Source organism: Camelina sativa, chromosome 14, assembly GCF_000633955.1.
Source record: "Camelina sativa cultivar DH55 chromosome 14, Cs, whole genome shotgun sequence".
NCBI lineage: Eukaryota > Viridiplantae > Streptophyta > Magnoliopsida > Brassicales > Brassicaceae > Camelina > Camelina sativa.
Window position 1 is genome coordinate 4,090,196 of NC_025698.1, and position 16,234 is coordinate 4,106,429.

General features: G+C 35.9%; 5 protein-coding genes and 1 pseudogene across 8 annotated transcripts in view; 5 read left to right on the forward strand and 1 right to left on the reverse strand.

Annotated features, from left to right (window-relative positions):
* The window catches only part of LOC104743195 (serine/threonine-protein kinase haspin homolog), a 5,034-nt gene extending 2,477 nt beyond the window's left edge, over positions 1 to 2,557 (forward strand). Inside the window, exons 6-16 of the mRNA XM_019235428.1 lie at positions 8 to 108; positions 281 to 404; positions 745 to 854; positions 969 to 1,077; positions 1,184 to 1,276; positions 1,359 to 1,420; positions 1,509 to 1,639; positions 1,727 to 1,797; positions 1,883 to 1,935; positions 2,044 to 2,110; positions 2,198 to 2,557. Of these exons, the coding sequence (XP_019090973.1) occupies positions 8 to 108; positions 281 to 404; positions 745 to 854; positions 969 to 1,077; positions 1,184 to 1,276; positions 1,359 to 1,420; positions 1,509 to 1,639; positions 1,727 to 1,797; positions 1,883 to 1,935; positions 2,044 to 2,110; positions 2,198 to 2,260 (984 nt within the window). The 3' untranslated portion in view covers positions 2,261 to 2,557. The remainder of the gene's footprint in view (positions 1 to 7; positions 109 to 280; positions 405 to 744; positions 855 to 968; positions 1,078 to 1,183; positions 1,277 to 1,358; positions 1,421 to 1,508; positions 1,640 to 1,726; positions 1,798 to 1,882; positions 1,936 to 2,043; positions 2,111 to 2,197) is intronic.
* LOC104739540 lies at positions 2,973 to 4,755 on the forward strand (annotated as a pseudogene).
* LOC104739538 (myosin-8-like) lies at positions 4,598 to 6,871 on the reverse strand. 2 transcript variants are annotated; one of them, XM_010459929.2, is made up of 6 exons: positions 6,713 to 6,871; positions 6,142 to 6,364; positions 5,927 to 6,034; positions 5,243 to 5,704; positions 5,057 to 5,158; positions 4,598 to 4,976 (listed from the first exon to the last, which is right to left on the reverse strand). In XM_010459929.2, exons 1-6 carry the CDS (start codon positions 6,727 to 6,729, stop codon positions 4,809 to 4,811), a joined length of 1,080 nt encoding a protein of 359 aa, XP_010458231.1. In that variant the 5' UTR covers positions 6,730 to 6,871; the 3' UTR covers positions 4,598 to 4,808. The 2 variants fall into 2 exon arrangements, with proteins under 2 accessions (XP_010458231.1, XP_010458232.1); XM_010459930.2 differs by having other exon boundaries at positions 6,142 to 6,424.
* On the forward strand, positions 8,677 to 10,469 carry LOC104739541 (cinnamoyl-CoA reductase 1). Its single transcript, XM_010459931.2, has 5 exons — positions 8,677 to 8,889; positions 9,212 to 9,381; positions 9,517 to 9,708; positions 9,789 to 10,138; positions 10,219 to 10,469. The coding sequence occupies exons 1-5, from the start codon at positions 8,772 to 8,774 to the stop codon at positions 10,355 to 10,357; spliced, it is 969 nt and encodes a 322-aa protein (XP_010458233.1). The 5' UTR covers positions 8,677 to 8,771; the 3' UTR covers positions 10,358 to 10,469.
* Positions 11,529 to 13,536, forward strand: LOC104739542 (cinnamoyl-CoA reductase 1-like). 3 transcript variants are annotated; one of them, XM_010459934.2, is made up of 6 exons: positions 11,529 to 11,708; positions 11,988 to 12,160; positions 12,258 to 12,285; positions 12,364 to 12,449; positions 12,539 to 12,888; positions 13,289 to 13,536. In XM_010459934.2, the coding sequence occupies exons 1-6, from the start codon at positions 11,591 to 11,593 to the stop codon at positions 13,437 to 13,439; spliced, it is 906 nt and encodes a 301-aa protein (XP_010458236.1). In that variant the 5' UTR covers positions 11,529 to 11,590; the 3' UTR covers positions 13,440 to 13,536. The 3 variants fall into 3 exon arrangements, with proteins under 3 accessions (XP_010458236.1, XP_010458234.1, XP_010458235.1); XM_010459932.2 differs by having other exon boundaries at positions 11,530 to 11,708; positions 12,258 to 12,449; XM_010459933.2 differs by lacking the exon at positions 13,289 to 13,536 and adding an exon at positions 12,988 to 13,223 and having other exon boundaries at positions 11,530 to 11,708; positions 12,258 to 12,449.
* LOC104739543 (cinnamoyl-CoA reductase 1-like) lies at positions 13,720 to 16,192 on the forward strand. The gene is made up of 5 exons (XM_010459935.2): positions 13,720 to 14,747; positions 14,973 to 15,142; positions 15,255 to 15,446; positions 15,526 to 15,875; positions 15,977 to 16,192. Exons 1-5 carry the CDS (start codon positions 14,630 to 14,632, stop codon positions 16,113 to 16,115), a joined length of 969 nt encoding a protein of 322 aa, XP_010458237.1. The 5' UTR covers positions 13,720 to 14,629; the 3' UTR covers positions 16,116 to 16,192.

Sequence of the window (16,234 nt, forward strand, 5' to 3'; positions counted from 1 at the left end):
TGATCCCATCTCCACTCATCTAGATTTTGATAAGTCATTTCTTGATCTATTGTCGGCATGTGGACAGATGCAACCATCAAACTTCATGGAAGCACTCTCTAAATTCTGGTATGGACCTAGGAGATGAACTTTATGTTCTAGTCTTGGGTGTTTGTCTAGTGCTTTTGGTCTGTTATCTTAGGAATGTTGTGCATTTTGTTGACACTTCGGTACGCCCTGGTTAGAAATGTGATGTAGTGTTCTTATTTCATTAAGTTTAACTATGACTCAAATATTGCAGTGAACCAGATAGCATTGTCAAGATTGGTGAAGGTACGTATGGGGAGGCTTTTCGGACTGGTTCTAGTGTCTGTAAAATAGTTCCAATTGATGGAGACTTCAGGGTCAATGGGGAAGTACAGAAGGTACTTTTCTTAACTCGCTTCTATGTTTCTCCATGATGGTTTGAGACTACAACTTCTAGTTGGTAAAACCGTAAATTGATCCTTTTAACATGAAAGAAAATATTGGAGAAGGCCAGCAAGGGCAAGTTTAGGTTAAATTTTATTTAGAGAAGAACACAGTGTTTATGATTTAAGTAAGCTTATCATTTCTTAAAAAAAGTATCGATGCTTAAGGAAAGGCATGCATATTCTCACACCATATATGTTTTTTGGACGAATTATGATTAATGTTATGCAAATACTTACAGCATATCAATGAAATATGATAAATAATATCTCAGTATATGTTCATTTGTTGCAGAGAGCTGACGAACTACATGAGGAAGTGATACTCTCATGGACTCTTAATCAACTAAGAGAATTTGAGACTGAAGCTCAGAATTCGTGCCCAGCGTTCATAAAAACTCAAGAGTAAGTCTTCTCAGGAACAATAATAAGCTGGAGATGTTTGTCGGTTCTGTGTAAACTTTTACCAAACTTATGTGCATCATCTTTCACAAACCTTTTCTCATGATTTTGTTGCAGTATAAAAGTATGTCAAGGTCCCTATGACCCTATACTGATAAAAGCATGGGAAGAATGGGATGATTTACATGGCTCTGAGAATGATCACCCAGATTTCCCGGAAAAACAAGTAAGATTTTTTTTCACTCCATAAGATTTCAAAAATGTCTGTTTATGTAGGACGCTGTATAATCTGTAGAAGCAATATTCATTTTCTGTGTGGTGTTTGCTTCCAGTGTTATGTCATGTTTGTTCTGGAACATGGTGGCAAAGACCTTGAAAGCTTTGTTCTTTTGAACTTTGATGAAGCACGGAGCTTATTGGTTCAGGTAAGTTATAGCCTCCATTTGCTGTAACAGAAACTGCGCAAATAATATTTTTTCAGTTAATTGCATGTGATTCACATATAAGGTCACGGCTGGCCTGGCTGTTGCTGAAGCTGCTTTTGAGTTCGAGCACAGGGACCTGCATTGGTAAGTTTAGTGTTTGATTTGGTAGTTTGCTACTTACTAGTGTTAGTTTTCTCTCGCTTGAACTTCTTGTTTTATTTTCTCATTTCAGGGGAAACATTCTTCTTAGTCGGAATAACTCGTGTACGCTGCCTTTTATTCTCGAGGGGAAACAAATTTCTATCAAAACTTTTGGAGTACAGATATCCATAATTGACTTTACTCTTTCAAGAATCAATACAGGTGATGGTTCGCAATACTGCGATATAATGTAAACCATGAGGTCTGATCTAATACTTAACTACCAATTCATGGTACTAATGTGCACAGGTGAAAAGATACTCTTTCTGGACCTTACTTCTGATCCATACCTTTTCAAAGGACCAAAAGGAGATAAACAAGTAACGAAACTTAATTAAGCCTCAGTTATTCCAGGAGCTATGAAGATCAAATATATATTTAAGCTTTCATAATGTCATCATGCAGGCAGAAACTTACAGAAAAATGAAGGCAGTCACTGAAGATTACTGGGAAGGAAGGTAAGTTCCTATTAGTTTATAAACCGTAAATTTGGAGATCTCTGCGCCTAAATGATTTGCTAATTTTTATAATCACCATGTTTTGTTTCGTCTTCTATCTAACAACAGTTTCGCTCGAACAAATGTTCTGTGGCTAATTTATCTCGTGGATATCTTACTTACCAAGAAGTCATTTGTAAGTTTGCAGGATACATATCTGATTATTAGTTACCACAACTTAGAAAAGCCTGTTGATATTCCTTTCCTTGTGTGACGGTTTTAGGAACGGTCTTCAAAAAAACGAAAGAGAACTACGGTCACTAAAGAAGCGGATGGAGAAGTATGAATCAGCTAAAGAGGCTGTTTCAGACCCTTTCTTCTCAGATATGTTGATGGGCCAAACATCATGAAGAATATAGTAAACCCCATAAGTGATTATCCTGAAGCTCCCTCTCTCTTTCATGTGTATATTGTTTGCCTAGCCACTTAAATCAACAGTATTAGCTCTTGCTTCATGGTATGATCTATATACCAATCTTGATCTCTTCAAATGTATGCAAGAACTGATATGGTAATTATTTTTTGTATGTGACAATAGTTTAATGGTAGCTTTTGCCTATGCATGCATATACTTTTGAAACCATGAATTCTTTTTAGAAGAAAGTATCAAGATCTACCAATTCCACATGGGTTGTCCCTACTTGCATATGAATAGATCTTCTTATCTCGAGAACAAAAGTTGTTACATTTTATTCTTGTAGTGAGGGAAGAACAATATTCAAACCGCGTAGATGATAAAGTGAGAAATTTGCTTTAAATTAGGCCAATAAACTAATCCAATTAAGCAGCTAACAAAGCTTTATGTTCTCTGCTTTTTTGTTTTTTCAAAATCTTTCCGCTTTGTGAGGTTTCTTTAAATCTTTGTGGGTTTTGCTGAGCTAAGCAAAAGATCAATCCATTGTGATTGTATTAATAAAATTCATGATCTTTTAATCTGCAGCACACCAGTCTTTTCCTTTTCTCCTTTTTGGATAAGAAAAATAAAAATACCAATTTGCAGCTTCTTTCTTGAAAACACTTTGGAGAACTTTATGCATATGCTTATGTCTGAAACGGATCTGACAAAAATGGGTTTTTATCTTTCTTTTCTTCTGGCTAACATAAGGCAAAAGATTATATCTTTGCACACAAATATATAAAGAAAAGAAAGAAGATGAGATTAGTCACAGGCCAAATCTCAAAAAGACTTCATAGCAAAGCAAACATCTTTTTTCTTACTTAGTCACTTGCATGTAAAGTACAGTCAGCTTCTTCCTTCTTTTTCTCCCCTAATTTTTTCAAGAGATTCTCAAAGCTTTTTTAATTTCATCTTCTTCACACAACTCTGTACTTATAAACAACACAAGAAAGAAGTAGAAAAAAACAAAGCCAATCTCATGCTCTGATGGCGAAACAGAGTTATGTCTTCTTCACTTTCTTGTTTCTTTCTCTTCTTTCACTCTGTTCCTCAAGAACTGCAAATCATGATGTCTTAACCCCACCAACGGTCTTTCCTACAAACCCCACAACGGTCTTTCCTACAAACCCACAACTACACCGCCGACTACATTTCCTCCGGAGACCATAACGCCGACAAATCCAACCACAACAGTTCCTATTACTCCTCTAGTCACAACCATTCCTCCTCCTACACTCACCCCACCTGTGACCAACCCTGCGACTCAGTATCCTCCAACACAACCCTCAGGGACGGTTCCAGTTCCAGTTCCTGTATTTGCACCGCCTGTTGTCTCAAACTCTCCATCGGCTTCAGGTCAAAGCTGGTGCGTGGCAAAGCCTGGAGCCTCTCAGACCTCACTCCAACAGGCTCTTGACTATGCCTGCGGGATCGCAGATTGCTCTCAGATACAGCAAGGAGGTAACTGTTATTCACCTATCAGTCTTCAGAGCCATGCCTCATTTGCCTTCAACAGCTATTACCAGAAGAACCCTTCTCCACAAAGCTGCGATTTTGGCGGTGCAGCCTCACTAGTTAGCGCCAACCCAAGTGAGTGTGAAAAAAAAAACAGAGGATACTCTGTTTCTCTATTACTTTCTTGTTTTCAGTACTTTCATTGACTTTGTTTTGGATTGTTGTTCTGTAACAGGCACTGGTTCTTGCATTTACCAGACAGGTTCATCAACACCAACGACAGCAGGAACAACAACGCCAACGCCAACTCCATCAACACAAACAGTGAACCAACCTCCTGTCACATCAACACCTATAATACCATCAGGAGGCGGGATAATCGGGTAAAAGGGCATTCTTTTGAAGTCTTGTTGAGTAGTCTTAAAGCCTCTTCAGATTTTTCTAACTGAAAGTGTACATCTCTATATTTCTATGAAGGGTTGGAACTCCACCACAAATCTTTAACCCAGCGAATCCTACATCAAATACTCTAAACAATCCATCCTCAGGAGGTTCAGGGGTTTACGGTTTTGATGGTTCACCAAATGGGAACAATCCAACATCATCAGACTCTACACGCTTGAAGATTCACTTTGGTCATGCTATAGTGGCAACATTGATTATTCTTCATGCAGTGCTATTTCATTAGAAGTAGAATATGTAGGAGTCACAATAGTTTTGTGACACAAGTACAAGCTCTTTTAGAGTATCTTCATAAGAAGAATCTAGGAATGTAAAACATTATTAATTTCTTTGATGCAAGAGGCTTGCTAAGGTTTCGGTTTTGTACAGCAAACCCCAGTTGTTTCTTTTCAAATATTATCTCAGTAGGACCAAAGCGGAAACTCAGACGTTGTAACAAAGAGGTGTAATCTTAAATCCTTCATACACTAGGATACTGTCTAGCTACTTTAATACGATTTGAAGTTATTTCATAGCTCATTCAACGCCTAGAAAAGGCAACTAATATCAGCATCGACATGGAGACAACAATCTTGAAACCTGATTTGTCCCACAAGTTTTGGTTGCTAACGAGATCAGCTTCATGCTGTTTTTTCGCAGCCAATTGCTCCTTGAGTTCTTTTATTGCCACATCATTTCGCTCTCCCATCTACCATCCCGCAGAAACACAGCTCAATTAGTACTGTATTCAAGAAATTACTTATCCCAAGTAAAAGCAAGTGAATTTACCTTTTGAAGTTTTCGAGTTTGGATGCGTGTTTCGCGGAGGCAAAATTCTAACTTCAGCACCTTCTTTTTAAGCTCCTGATCAATTCTCCTTTGATTCTCCACCTGCTCCAGAAGAACACAAGATTTACTACATAAAACCAAAAAAAAGCTCATAGAAATAAGAGAACCTAAAGCATGCCTTGCTACCTGATCTTCTAATTCCTTGGTCTTAAACCTCCAGTGAGCCGATATAATCTTCAGTTCATCTCTGAGTCTTGCAATTTCATCATCTTTGGCCGTCAAAAGTTTGTTGATTCTTTCAAAGTTCTTTGGAGAATCCTCATCTAGCGATTTCCGCACCTCAAAATTCTCCTTTTTCTTGACCACTGATACAGCCCGCATAATGTCACCTTCAACTTTGAAAAGCTCATCTCTTAGCTGCTTCTGTGAAATTTCTCTAGCTTGTAGCTCCTTTTGTAGATTATCTAGCTGCTCACCAAGTCTAGTTACTTGGTCCTCATGGTCTTTTAAGGAACCGGTCCTCTCATGCAATTGTTTTGAAAGCACTCTACACTGAGACTGAGCTGATTCAGCTGACAAAGCACTTGCCTCAGCAGTTGCATGTGTTGCTGCAAGCTGTGACTTGATGTCACCCAATTCCTTCACATACTGCACAAAAAGAAAACATAAAAATTGATAAGTTACATCGGTAAAGATCTGTAGAACTTTGGCAGACTAAGACCCGATTCAGGTTCAAGAGACATGATGGACCAACAAACTTTGAAGAGACAGACATAAGAAGGCCGATGAGAAACAATCCTTGCAGTCGATGCTAAAGCAGATCTATGCATAAACTGGACAGTCAAGAAATGTTAAGAAAATAATCCTAACCTTCTCAGTAGCAACATCCGATGCACGAATCTGCTCAACTTTCTTGTTTAGTTCCTTGCCAAGTTTAAGCATTTCATCTTCCATTCTCTTAACTCTTGTTTCTGCTTCCTGCTCATATAGACAAACAGCTCACCAAAAGTCTCAACATCCAAACCAAAAACTAAAATCACAAAAGTAAAGTGATAGCTGATAATATCTTTTGAGAGCTTGCTTACCTTCCTAGACATGGCTTCTTTTGAACACGAACGCTCCTGTTCTACGAGACGAGTCCTCGCTTCTTTCAACTCAGTGGCCAAAGACACCACATTCCTCCTAAAACTCTGCTTCTTCTCACTCAAATCCTTCAACAGAGGATCATCCTCTCTTACACTTACCGAAGTTGGCATTTTCTGAAAATTGAAGACCACTGTTCTGTTCTTCAATCCAGACGAATAAATTCTACAGAAAGCCCCAAATTTCAAAAACGTTAAAGGAAGCTATTCATGTTCTTCACGTGACCTACATAAACGAATGAAACACATAAATGTTCCAATCTCAGATTAATTAAGAATGTGAAATCAAATCTGTCCACAAGAATTTAAATCCCCCTAATTTCTTGTCGTAACAATCAATTCCTTATAAATAACAGCCATTAACAACTCTATCGAGGTACACAAGAGAGACAAAGAAACTTGTATCGTCCCTTTCACATCAATAAATAAACAAGCTTTGATAAAGACGAATACTTTACGGTATACAACCAAAAAAAAAAAACGTGACCTTTTAAAAAAAAATTGAAACTCTTACAGATATTTTTGAATCATTCAAAACCCTAAAAATCCAAACTTTCTTGCGACCCACCAGTCTCCATCGAACGGCTGGGAAAATTAGGTTTTTTGGGGTTTGGTAGGAAGAAGTAGGAATCAAATTTGCAGATTTGTTTGAAGAGTTCGTGATTTCTCTCCCACAGGAGGAAAGTGACAGTGTAAATAAACCTAGAGGTTAGGGTCCGAACCTGTTTGGTTCGGATGAGAGATCATTTAAGGCAAGTGTCTAAAATGTTTTTGCTTCGGCGTAACCGAGCCTAGTGCTTTGGAAGTTGTGTCGTTTTAAGTAACGAATTTTTTGCTAACTTACGCTTCAAGCGCATTTAGCTAACTTGCTAGGTTTGACTGATGCGCGGCAAAATCTATTGGTTCAAATTATAGGAAAAGCCACGTGGTACAGTGTTTTCTATCATATGGGCCGCATATTTGTGGTTATGGCCTTATTATGGGTTTGAAAATACAAAAGTAAATTTATAATGTTTTATTTTAAAAATATACTATATAAAAAAAACTGTTAACAAAATTAAATATCTTATTATATAAAATTGGTTTTATAAACTAAATATATTCATTACCACTTACCAGTTTTGCTCGATATGTTTTCTACTTTTCTGAGATTGCAAAGGTAAAAAAAATCTATTAAACTAATTAGAGAAATGTCCTAAGAATATTTTAAATATATATATATATATATATGTCAAAGTATGAAAGGGCAAATGAGATTAAATTAAAGTGTTTTCGTATAGTCCACAGATCATTAATTCCGTTTTATTATATAGGGGATAAATTTGTATAAAATTGAAGGTAATTGTTGCTCCTTACCGTCATAACCGAAGCCACAAGTCGCTGTTCTTGGTTTGGTTGTAATCCTCCCTTCGGACCAAACGACGTGGTGGACGAAACCTTCTTCTTTCGGATCCAAATTTTTGTGTGGAGATGAAGGTCTTTAGAATTTCCTGTGCAAATAAGTTCATGAATATTCACATTCTTTCTTACTTAATTATTATTATTATTATTATTTTTTTAACTCTCTAGCATTGGTATGCATGTTCGAAGACTTTGGCAGTTTTCCAAAGAAAATGGGATTGACTTGATTGTGATGAATCTAGGAAACGTGCTCGGACCACTTTTGCAGCCAACTCTTAATTTCTATATAAAAGTGGTTGTGGATCTGTTAAACGGTAAAAACCCTCCCAATAGTTTTTATACTATAGGTTTGTGGACGTGAGGGATGTTTCGCTTGCTCATATCAAAGCGTTCGAGGTTGCTTCTGCTAGTGGCAGATATATCATTGTTGATCCGAATACAACAATGAAAGATATTAAATAGCTTCTGCATGAGTTATATCCTGATTTGTGTCGTGTTGATAAGTGAGTTATTTTATCCCCTTCATCTTTATTTATGCTCATGCTGAATCCATATATATACCGAACAAAACTTTATTGATGGAATTCTACTATACGTAGGAATGAAAAGAGTGAGATGAATGAAATGGCATATAAAGTATGTGTGGAGAAAGTGAAGAGTTTGGGAGTTGAGTTCACTCCTATAGAAGAAACCATCAGAGACACTATTGTTAGCCTTAAAGAGAAATGTCTTCTTATATGATCCTAATCATATATAGCTTTAGAGCATGTACTTTAAGCCTGTCAAAATTTACTTTAACATATATTTAATGGAAAGTATAAATATATACTGTTTGGTAGAAGAAAAACAACATAAAGTTGAAGTGTATATAAAACTTTGATTAGTCAAATATATACGTCCATGTATTATGGAATAGTAAACAAGTTCATGTAACTTACGCGGAACGGTAAAGCGGACCGTTCAAAGGCGAAAAACATAGGTAACTTTTGATGTTTAAAAAAAGAGAAGAAGAAAAAAGATACGTGTACGTATTTTGTGAGCCCTCATGACTTTAATATCTCCACATGAGCATTTAACCCTTACTGTAATGCACCCTCCCATGTTGTGTCAGAGTCTCAGAGAACTTAAGAAGAGAAAGATTCTTCCATCTAAAAACAGGAAGAGAGAGAGAGATGGCCGACGGAGGAAAACTGGTTTGCGTCACCGGAGCTTCCGGTTACATAGCATCTTGGATTGTGAAGCTTTTGCTACTCCGTGGCTACACCGTCAAGGCCACCGTTCGAGACCCAAGTTTGTTTCACAATTCTCTCTCTCTTCCTTTTTTTTTTAGTTTCTTCGCAAAATAATATGTATCTTTCTGCCCAAATATCTTCTGTCCTTGAAACAATTCCAAGATTTAGGAGTACAATTTGTAGGGAGGATATTAATTAGATCAGCCCATCAAAACCAAATCTGGATGTAACTAACTGAAAACATCTGACCGACTTAAACCAATTTTCTCCTTTTTCCCGGCTCTGTGTCTTCTTAACCTAAAAGACCAAAATATGTATCAAATTAATGAATTATTTTGAAGTGCCTTTTGACCTCGTATATGTTGATTTTTTTTCTTTAGAGGACACGAAGAAAACAGAACATCTTCTTGCATTAGACGGTGCAAAAGAAAGACTCAAACTGTTCAAAGCAGATCTTTTGGCCGAAGGTTCTTTCGAACAAGCTATCCAAGGTTGTGATGCTGTCTTCCACACCGCTTCTCCGGTTCTATTCACCGTCACAGATCCTCAGGTTTGTCAACTATTTTCATCTTTGTTGTGGGAATTGCAATATAATTCATGATTTAGCCAAGTCAGTTCTATTGCTGTAAAGGCCGCCTAATTAAGATTACAAACTTACTAATTTTTTTTTGTTATTTAAAATCAGACTGAACTGATTGATCCAGCCTTGAAGGGTACTATGAACGTCCTTAATACATGCAAAAAGACTGCATCTGTCAAAAGGGTCATTCTAACATCTTCCATGGCTGCGGTTCTTCGTCCTCAACCTCCTATTGGGCCATGCGACGTGGTGGACGAGACTTTCTTCTCTGATCCAAGTCTATGCAGGGAGACAGAGGTCCTTAAGATTTTGTTGTGAACATATCAATTTTTTTGTGGGGTTCGAATTCTTTCTTACTCTTTTTTTTTACTCTTCAGAATTGGTATGTACTCGCCAAGACTTTGGCAGAGAATGCAGCGTGGCAATTTACCAAAGACAACGGAATCGATATGGTCGTGCTGAATCCAGGATTTATATTCGGACCACTCTTGCAACCAACTCTTAATTTTTCGGTGGAGCTAATTGTGCATTTCATAAATGGTAACAACCCTTTCAATAGTAAATACTACAGGTTCGTGGACGTGAGAGATGTTGCCTTAGCTCATATCAAAGCCTTGGAGACTCCTTCAGCCAATGGCAGATACGTCATCGATGGTCCAAATATGAGTGTCGACGACATTAAAGAGGTTTTGCGTGAGTTATTTCCAGATCTGTCTATTGCTGATACGTAAGTTCTCTTTACTTATCATAAAGTCCATAAATAGTTTAATCAAAAGTGTCCAGAAACTAATTTTTGTTTTGTTTTAGGAATGGAGAAAGCGAGGTGAATGTAACGTTTTACAAAGTGTGTGTGGAGAAAGTGAAGAATTTGGGAATTGAGTTCACTCCTATGAAGTCAAGCCTTAACGACACTATTGTTAGCCTCAAAGACAAATCTCTTTTATGATTTTGTTCGTATATTTATAATTACTCTGTTTTGTTAATTTGCTAGTATTGTAAAAGTTAATTTGTGGAAACTTTTAAAATTTAAGCATTTTATAAAAATATTATATGATATATTGCTTACTGCTTAGGCTATACTGGCCACTAATTAAGATTTAGATACATTATATGTCGATAAGTGTAACTTAGCTCAAACACGTTACTGAACGTCACATGTAGCCTACGTGCAGTGCAGTGCAGTGCAGTGCAGTTGTGAAAATATTTGCTTTGTTTTATGTTTCCTTGAACCGGTTCTTTGGGTCCGATATTCCATATATATGTCCGAAATTTTTGATTAATAAGACTTCTTTGTGCTCGTGCTTTCCAAACGCGAGGTGATGCGCCGAGTCACTTGATGAAATTAGGAATACGAGTCGTATGACCTTAATTATGAATCCATAACTTACCTAACCCAAAGGTTATCCCACTCGATGATCAAGACTTGAACCACGTAATCAACCCTTATCTTTAGATGCTCATAAATACCACTAAAGGGACAAGACAACGCTTAAACCAATTAATGGTTGTCCAATTCTTTCGTTTTCCAAAGTTTCAAAGTGAAAAAATTCGTGTTGACCATATAAATATTTTAGGTGTTTCGTTCACTTTTAATAAACACTTAATCCTTTCAGTTTTTTTTTTTTTTTTTTGAATAAAATGTAAAATTTAATCAAGTGCAGCAATCTTTGATAACCTTTTAACAAATCATTTGTTTACTTTCAGTTTAACAAGGCTATAAATTTGGTTATGAGTTCTATTTTTTATTTTCTGTGAAACTAATGTTTTTTGGTAACATTTTTTATATTATTTATTTATTTTCTAACTAATTTGGATATTAATTTTTAAAAATTTCTATTATAGATTTTGAGATTGTCTTCCATAGTTTCTCTTTAGTATCGTGTGTGATTCTTCTTCATAAGAACAGAAATAAAAAGTGTCTGTGACTCAGAAAAAACGAAATAAATAAGACCAAAAATGTCGCTAGGCAGAATTAATGGACATTACTACAAAAATATAATAATAGTGGACATTATGATATTGTGGTGTCCGTTACACGTCGTCTTCAAAGAGATAAGTCTGCGTGTCAAACTAAAAATGGTACGCAATCAACTAACTATATATAAGGAATTTGTTAATCATTTTAACAATGAAGCCTACCAACCACACTAATTCTACTAATCAGATTAAGTGAAGAGAGATGGACGGCGGAGGCAAGGTTGCCTGCGTCACCGGAGCTTCCGGTTACATAGCGTCTTGGATTGTCAAGCTTTTGCTCCTCCGTGGCTACACCGTCAAGGCCACCGTTCGAGACCCTAGTATGTTCCCCTTCTCCTCTGTTTCTTTCTTTCTTGTGCTCTCCTTATTTTTATATAGACCTTTTTCTCTTGAACCATCAAATTCATTTAGATGCTTTTTAAAGATACAAGTACAAATTACCAAAACCTAATATTCTCTTAAAGCAAAATCCAAGAGATATTAATTATTTTGTCGGTACGAATACGATTAAGAGTTGTCAGAAACAAGTAAAACGTTACCAAATCAAACTAAAGAATCATCTATCTTTATCAATTTAACACATATGTGTTTTTCGCCAGACGACAGAAAGAAAACAGAACACCTTCTTGCACTTGACGGCACAAAAGATAGACTCAAATTATTCAAAGCAGATCTCTTAGAAGAAGGCTCATTCCAGCAAGCAATCGATGGATGCGATAGTGTCTTCCACACTGCTTCACCGGTTACACTCACTGTCAGCTCTGATCCTCAGGTTCGTCACTAATATCAACTTTGCTTGCTTAGTAAGTTAGAGAATCCTAAAATAATAGATACTCATGAAACTTAATAGTTTACTCTCGATTTTTCAGATTGAGCTGATTGATCCAGCGGTCAAGGGTACTATTAACGTCCTAAGAACTTGCACTAAAGTGTCTTCTGTCAAGAGGGTCATTTTAACATCATCTATGGCTGCAGTTCTTGCTCCTGAGACCAAGTTGGGACCAAACGACGTAGTAGACGAAACCTTTTTCACCGATCCATGTTTTGCTGAGGAGAAAAAGGTCTTTTGGACTGTGTGTTTGTCACATCAATGAGTTTCATTATGAGAACTCGCATTATTTCTCACCCTTTCTATTTTTGTCCTTGCCAGCAATGGTATGTACTTTCGAAGACTTTGGCCGAAGATGCAGCATGGCGATTTGCTAAGGCCAATGAGATGGACTTGATCGTTATAAATCCAGGACTTGTGATTGGACCAGTCTTGCATTCATCTCTTAACTTCTCGGTAGCTGTGATTGCGGAACTTATGAAAGGTAAGAATCCTTTAAATACTAGCCATCATAGGTTCGTGGACGTGAGAGATGTTGCTCTAGCTCATGTCAAGGCACTCGAGACTCCTTCAGCCAATGGCAGATATATCATTGATGGTCCGGTTGTGGCCATGAACGACATTCAAAACGTTTTGCGCGAATTCTTACCTGATTTGTGCATTGCTGATAGGTGATTTTCTTATCTTTGATCATTTATTTACAAGTCTTTTATCATGTTTTGATTTCTACAACCCTAACAGAAAAAAATTGTTTTGATTTATTATATTAGGAATGCAGACATTAAGGAGTTGAATTCTGTGACTTACAAAACGTGTTTGGAGAAAGTGAAAAATTTGGGAATAAATGAGCTCATTCCTACAGAAACAAGCCTAAGAGACACTGTTCTTAGTCTCGAGGAGAAATGTCTTGTGTGATCTTCTTTATTGATTTCCTACTTTTTAATCACAGATATATACGTTTCATAATTAAATTATCAGTCTTACTTGTTATTGAAAACAAATACAATATAAATCCCTATAAATTATATANCCCTAACAGAAAAAAAAAATTTTGTTTTGATTTATTATTAGGAATGAAGACATTAAGGAGTTGAATTCTGTGACTTACAAAACGTGTTTGGAGAAAGTGAAAAATTTGGGAATAAATGAGCTCATTCCTACAGAAACAAGCCTAAGAGACTTGTTTACCTACTTTTTAATCACAGATCTATACGTTTCATAATTAAATTATCAGTCTTACTTGTTATTGAAAACAAATACAATATAAATTATCCCTACCAAAAAAAAATACAATAGAAATTAAATAATTTTTCCATAAACTTTAAAGTCTTTAACTAACATCGCTGTTATGCAGCATAGTTAGTATACCATTTGGTTCGGTTCAATACAACTTTGCTGTTTTATATATATATATTTATTTACTCGGGCTTGATTGTTTGGATTCTTGAGATTTTGGAACCATCCGTTTACTTATGAAAGTTGTATTAATTTGCTGTCAACAAAATTTTTAAAAAAAATATGAAGTTTTTTCAAAATTTTAAATAAAATTTAAGATATAAGTGTTTTACTACCACGTTAATTAATTATTATTTTTCTTTCTGTTTCATATTTTAAATATATTTCTCCAATGGTGTGGACCATCATAATTATTTGTCGTTTCTTAGGAGAAAGGATCTCATGTTGGCATGTTGGATCAAAACAAAACAAAAACAAAAAGAATCAACGCAAACCATGCAATAAGATCCGCGTGTTTTTTAATGGCTTTTCCGAAAACTCTTCCCCATTTTACCTGTCACTTTATTTTACTAACAAAACTCAAATAATAGAATAAAATTAACTATTTTTAAAAATAAATTAAAAAGTTCATTTATATTTTATCCCATTACTCGTTGTTGTAAAGAATTTTATCAATTTTAAAATAGTGAAACTGAGAGAAAAAAAATATTGAGTATACTTCTCTTATAATTGTTTTTAAAGTACTAAATCCCAATTTTTCTAATAAGTACCAAACAGTTGTGTAATTTTGAGTCTTACTTTTATTTTCTTAAACATAATTATACGTTTGATGGATTATTAGTAATTACAAATTCTGAATTTATTGGTTTTAGATTTTTAATAAATGGTTTTATTTAATTTTTAAATTGTAACTAAAAAGTAAAAGAATCTCAAAAATTAATTATATTTTATATATAACTATATAAAGATTGCCAGAAAGTGGCATATGTCAAAGTATGAGATGCCAAATGGAGTAATAAATCTTATAGTGTAATTAGACAATCAACTTAAGATGTTTTTTATCACGTGGACTCAAAAAAAAAAAAAAAAAANAAGGCAAGTGTGCATATAAATTTTATAAAGTGATAGTAGTTGTTGCTCAAATTCATAACTGATACAGAAACCAATTAGAGAGAGATGGCCGACGGAGGAAAAATGGTTTGCGTTACGGGAGCTTCCGGTTACATAGCGTCTTGGATTGTGAAGCTTTTGCTCCACCGTGGCTACACCGTTAGGGCCACCGTTCGAGACCCACGTTTGTTCCTTCTTCTCTCCTCCTTTTTCATTGTTGTATACATCGGGTTTTTTTTTTTTTTTCTTGGTTATATAGAAAAATTAAATCGTGATAAAAAGAAAGAGAGGATACTCTTGAGTTTTGTAAGACTAGACAAAATATATGGGATCCGATCGAGATTAAATCTTGTCCAAAATATTTGGTTTTCCAATTTGACAAATAATGCGTGTTTTTTTTGTTGTCTAGGGGATGCAAAGAAAACAGAACATCTTCTTGCACTAGACGGTGCAAAAGAAAGACTCAAACTGTTCAAAGCAGATCTTTTGGCCGAAGGTTCTTTCGAGCAAGCAATTGAAGGATGTGACGCTGTCTTCCACACTGCTTCTCCAGTTTCATTAACTGTAACTGATCATCAGGTTTGTTCACGATTATATATATCTATCACCTTGTTTTGAACAAGACAATACCACATTGTAATAAAGATTCATACATTAACTTACGAGCTTGAGTTTCCGAGGGTTTTTGCAGATTGAGCTGATTGACCCGGCCGTAAAGGGTACACTTAACGTCCTTGGAACTTGCACTAAAGTGGCATCTGTCAAAAGGGTCATCCTAACATCATCCATGGCCTCAGTTCTGTTTCCTGTGCCTTCCTTGGGACCAAACGACTCAATAGACGAGAGTTGCTTCTCGGATCCAAGTATTTGCGCTGATAAAAAGGTTCTCGACACAGCATTGATCGAGTTCATTAAAACTTTCACCCTTTCTTAATTTTTCATTTTTGTTTTTCTTCTCCCAGCTTTGGTATGCAGTCTCAAAGACTTTGGCCGAGGTTGAAGCATGGCGGTTAGCAAAAGAAAAAGGGATTGACTTGGTCGTAATAAATCCAGGACTTGTGCTCGGACCACTTTTGCAGCCAACGCTTAATTTCTCAGTTAGTTTGATCGCGGGTCTTATCGAAGATAAGAATGATTCCGTTAATAAGAACAGTAGGTTGGTGGACGTGAGAGATGTTGCACTCGCTCATGTCAAAGCGTACGAGACTCCTTCAGCCAATGGTAGATATATCATTGATGGTCCGATTGTGACGATTAATGACATTGAGAAGGTTTTGCACGAATTCTATCCCGACTTGAATCTCGTTGACAAGTAAGTTCATTCATTATCCTTTTCATCTTCGGTATACAATCAGATAGATTCTGAAATACTTAATATAAAAAAAAAAAACTAATTTTGATTTTTGATTAAAGGAATGACGCAAGTGAGATAATTCCAGTGATTTACAAGCTAAGTGTTGAGAAAGTGAAGAGTTTGGGAATCGAGTTAACTCCTACAGAGGTCACCATTAGAGACACTGTTCTTAGTCTCAAAGAGAAATGTCTTGTGTGATCAGACTCATATCTTAATTCCCTTGGTAATTGTATTTTTATGAACTACGCATTTCATAAATAAAAAAGGAAGGAAAATGTCACTTTCAATCTCTATCAAGAATCAGTGAATCAAATCAC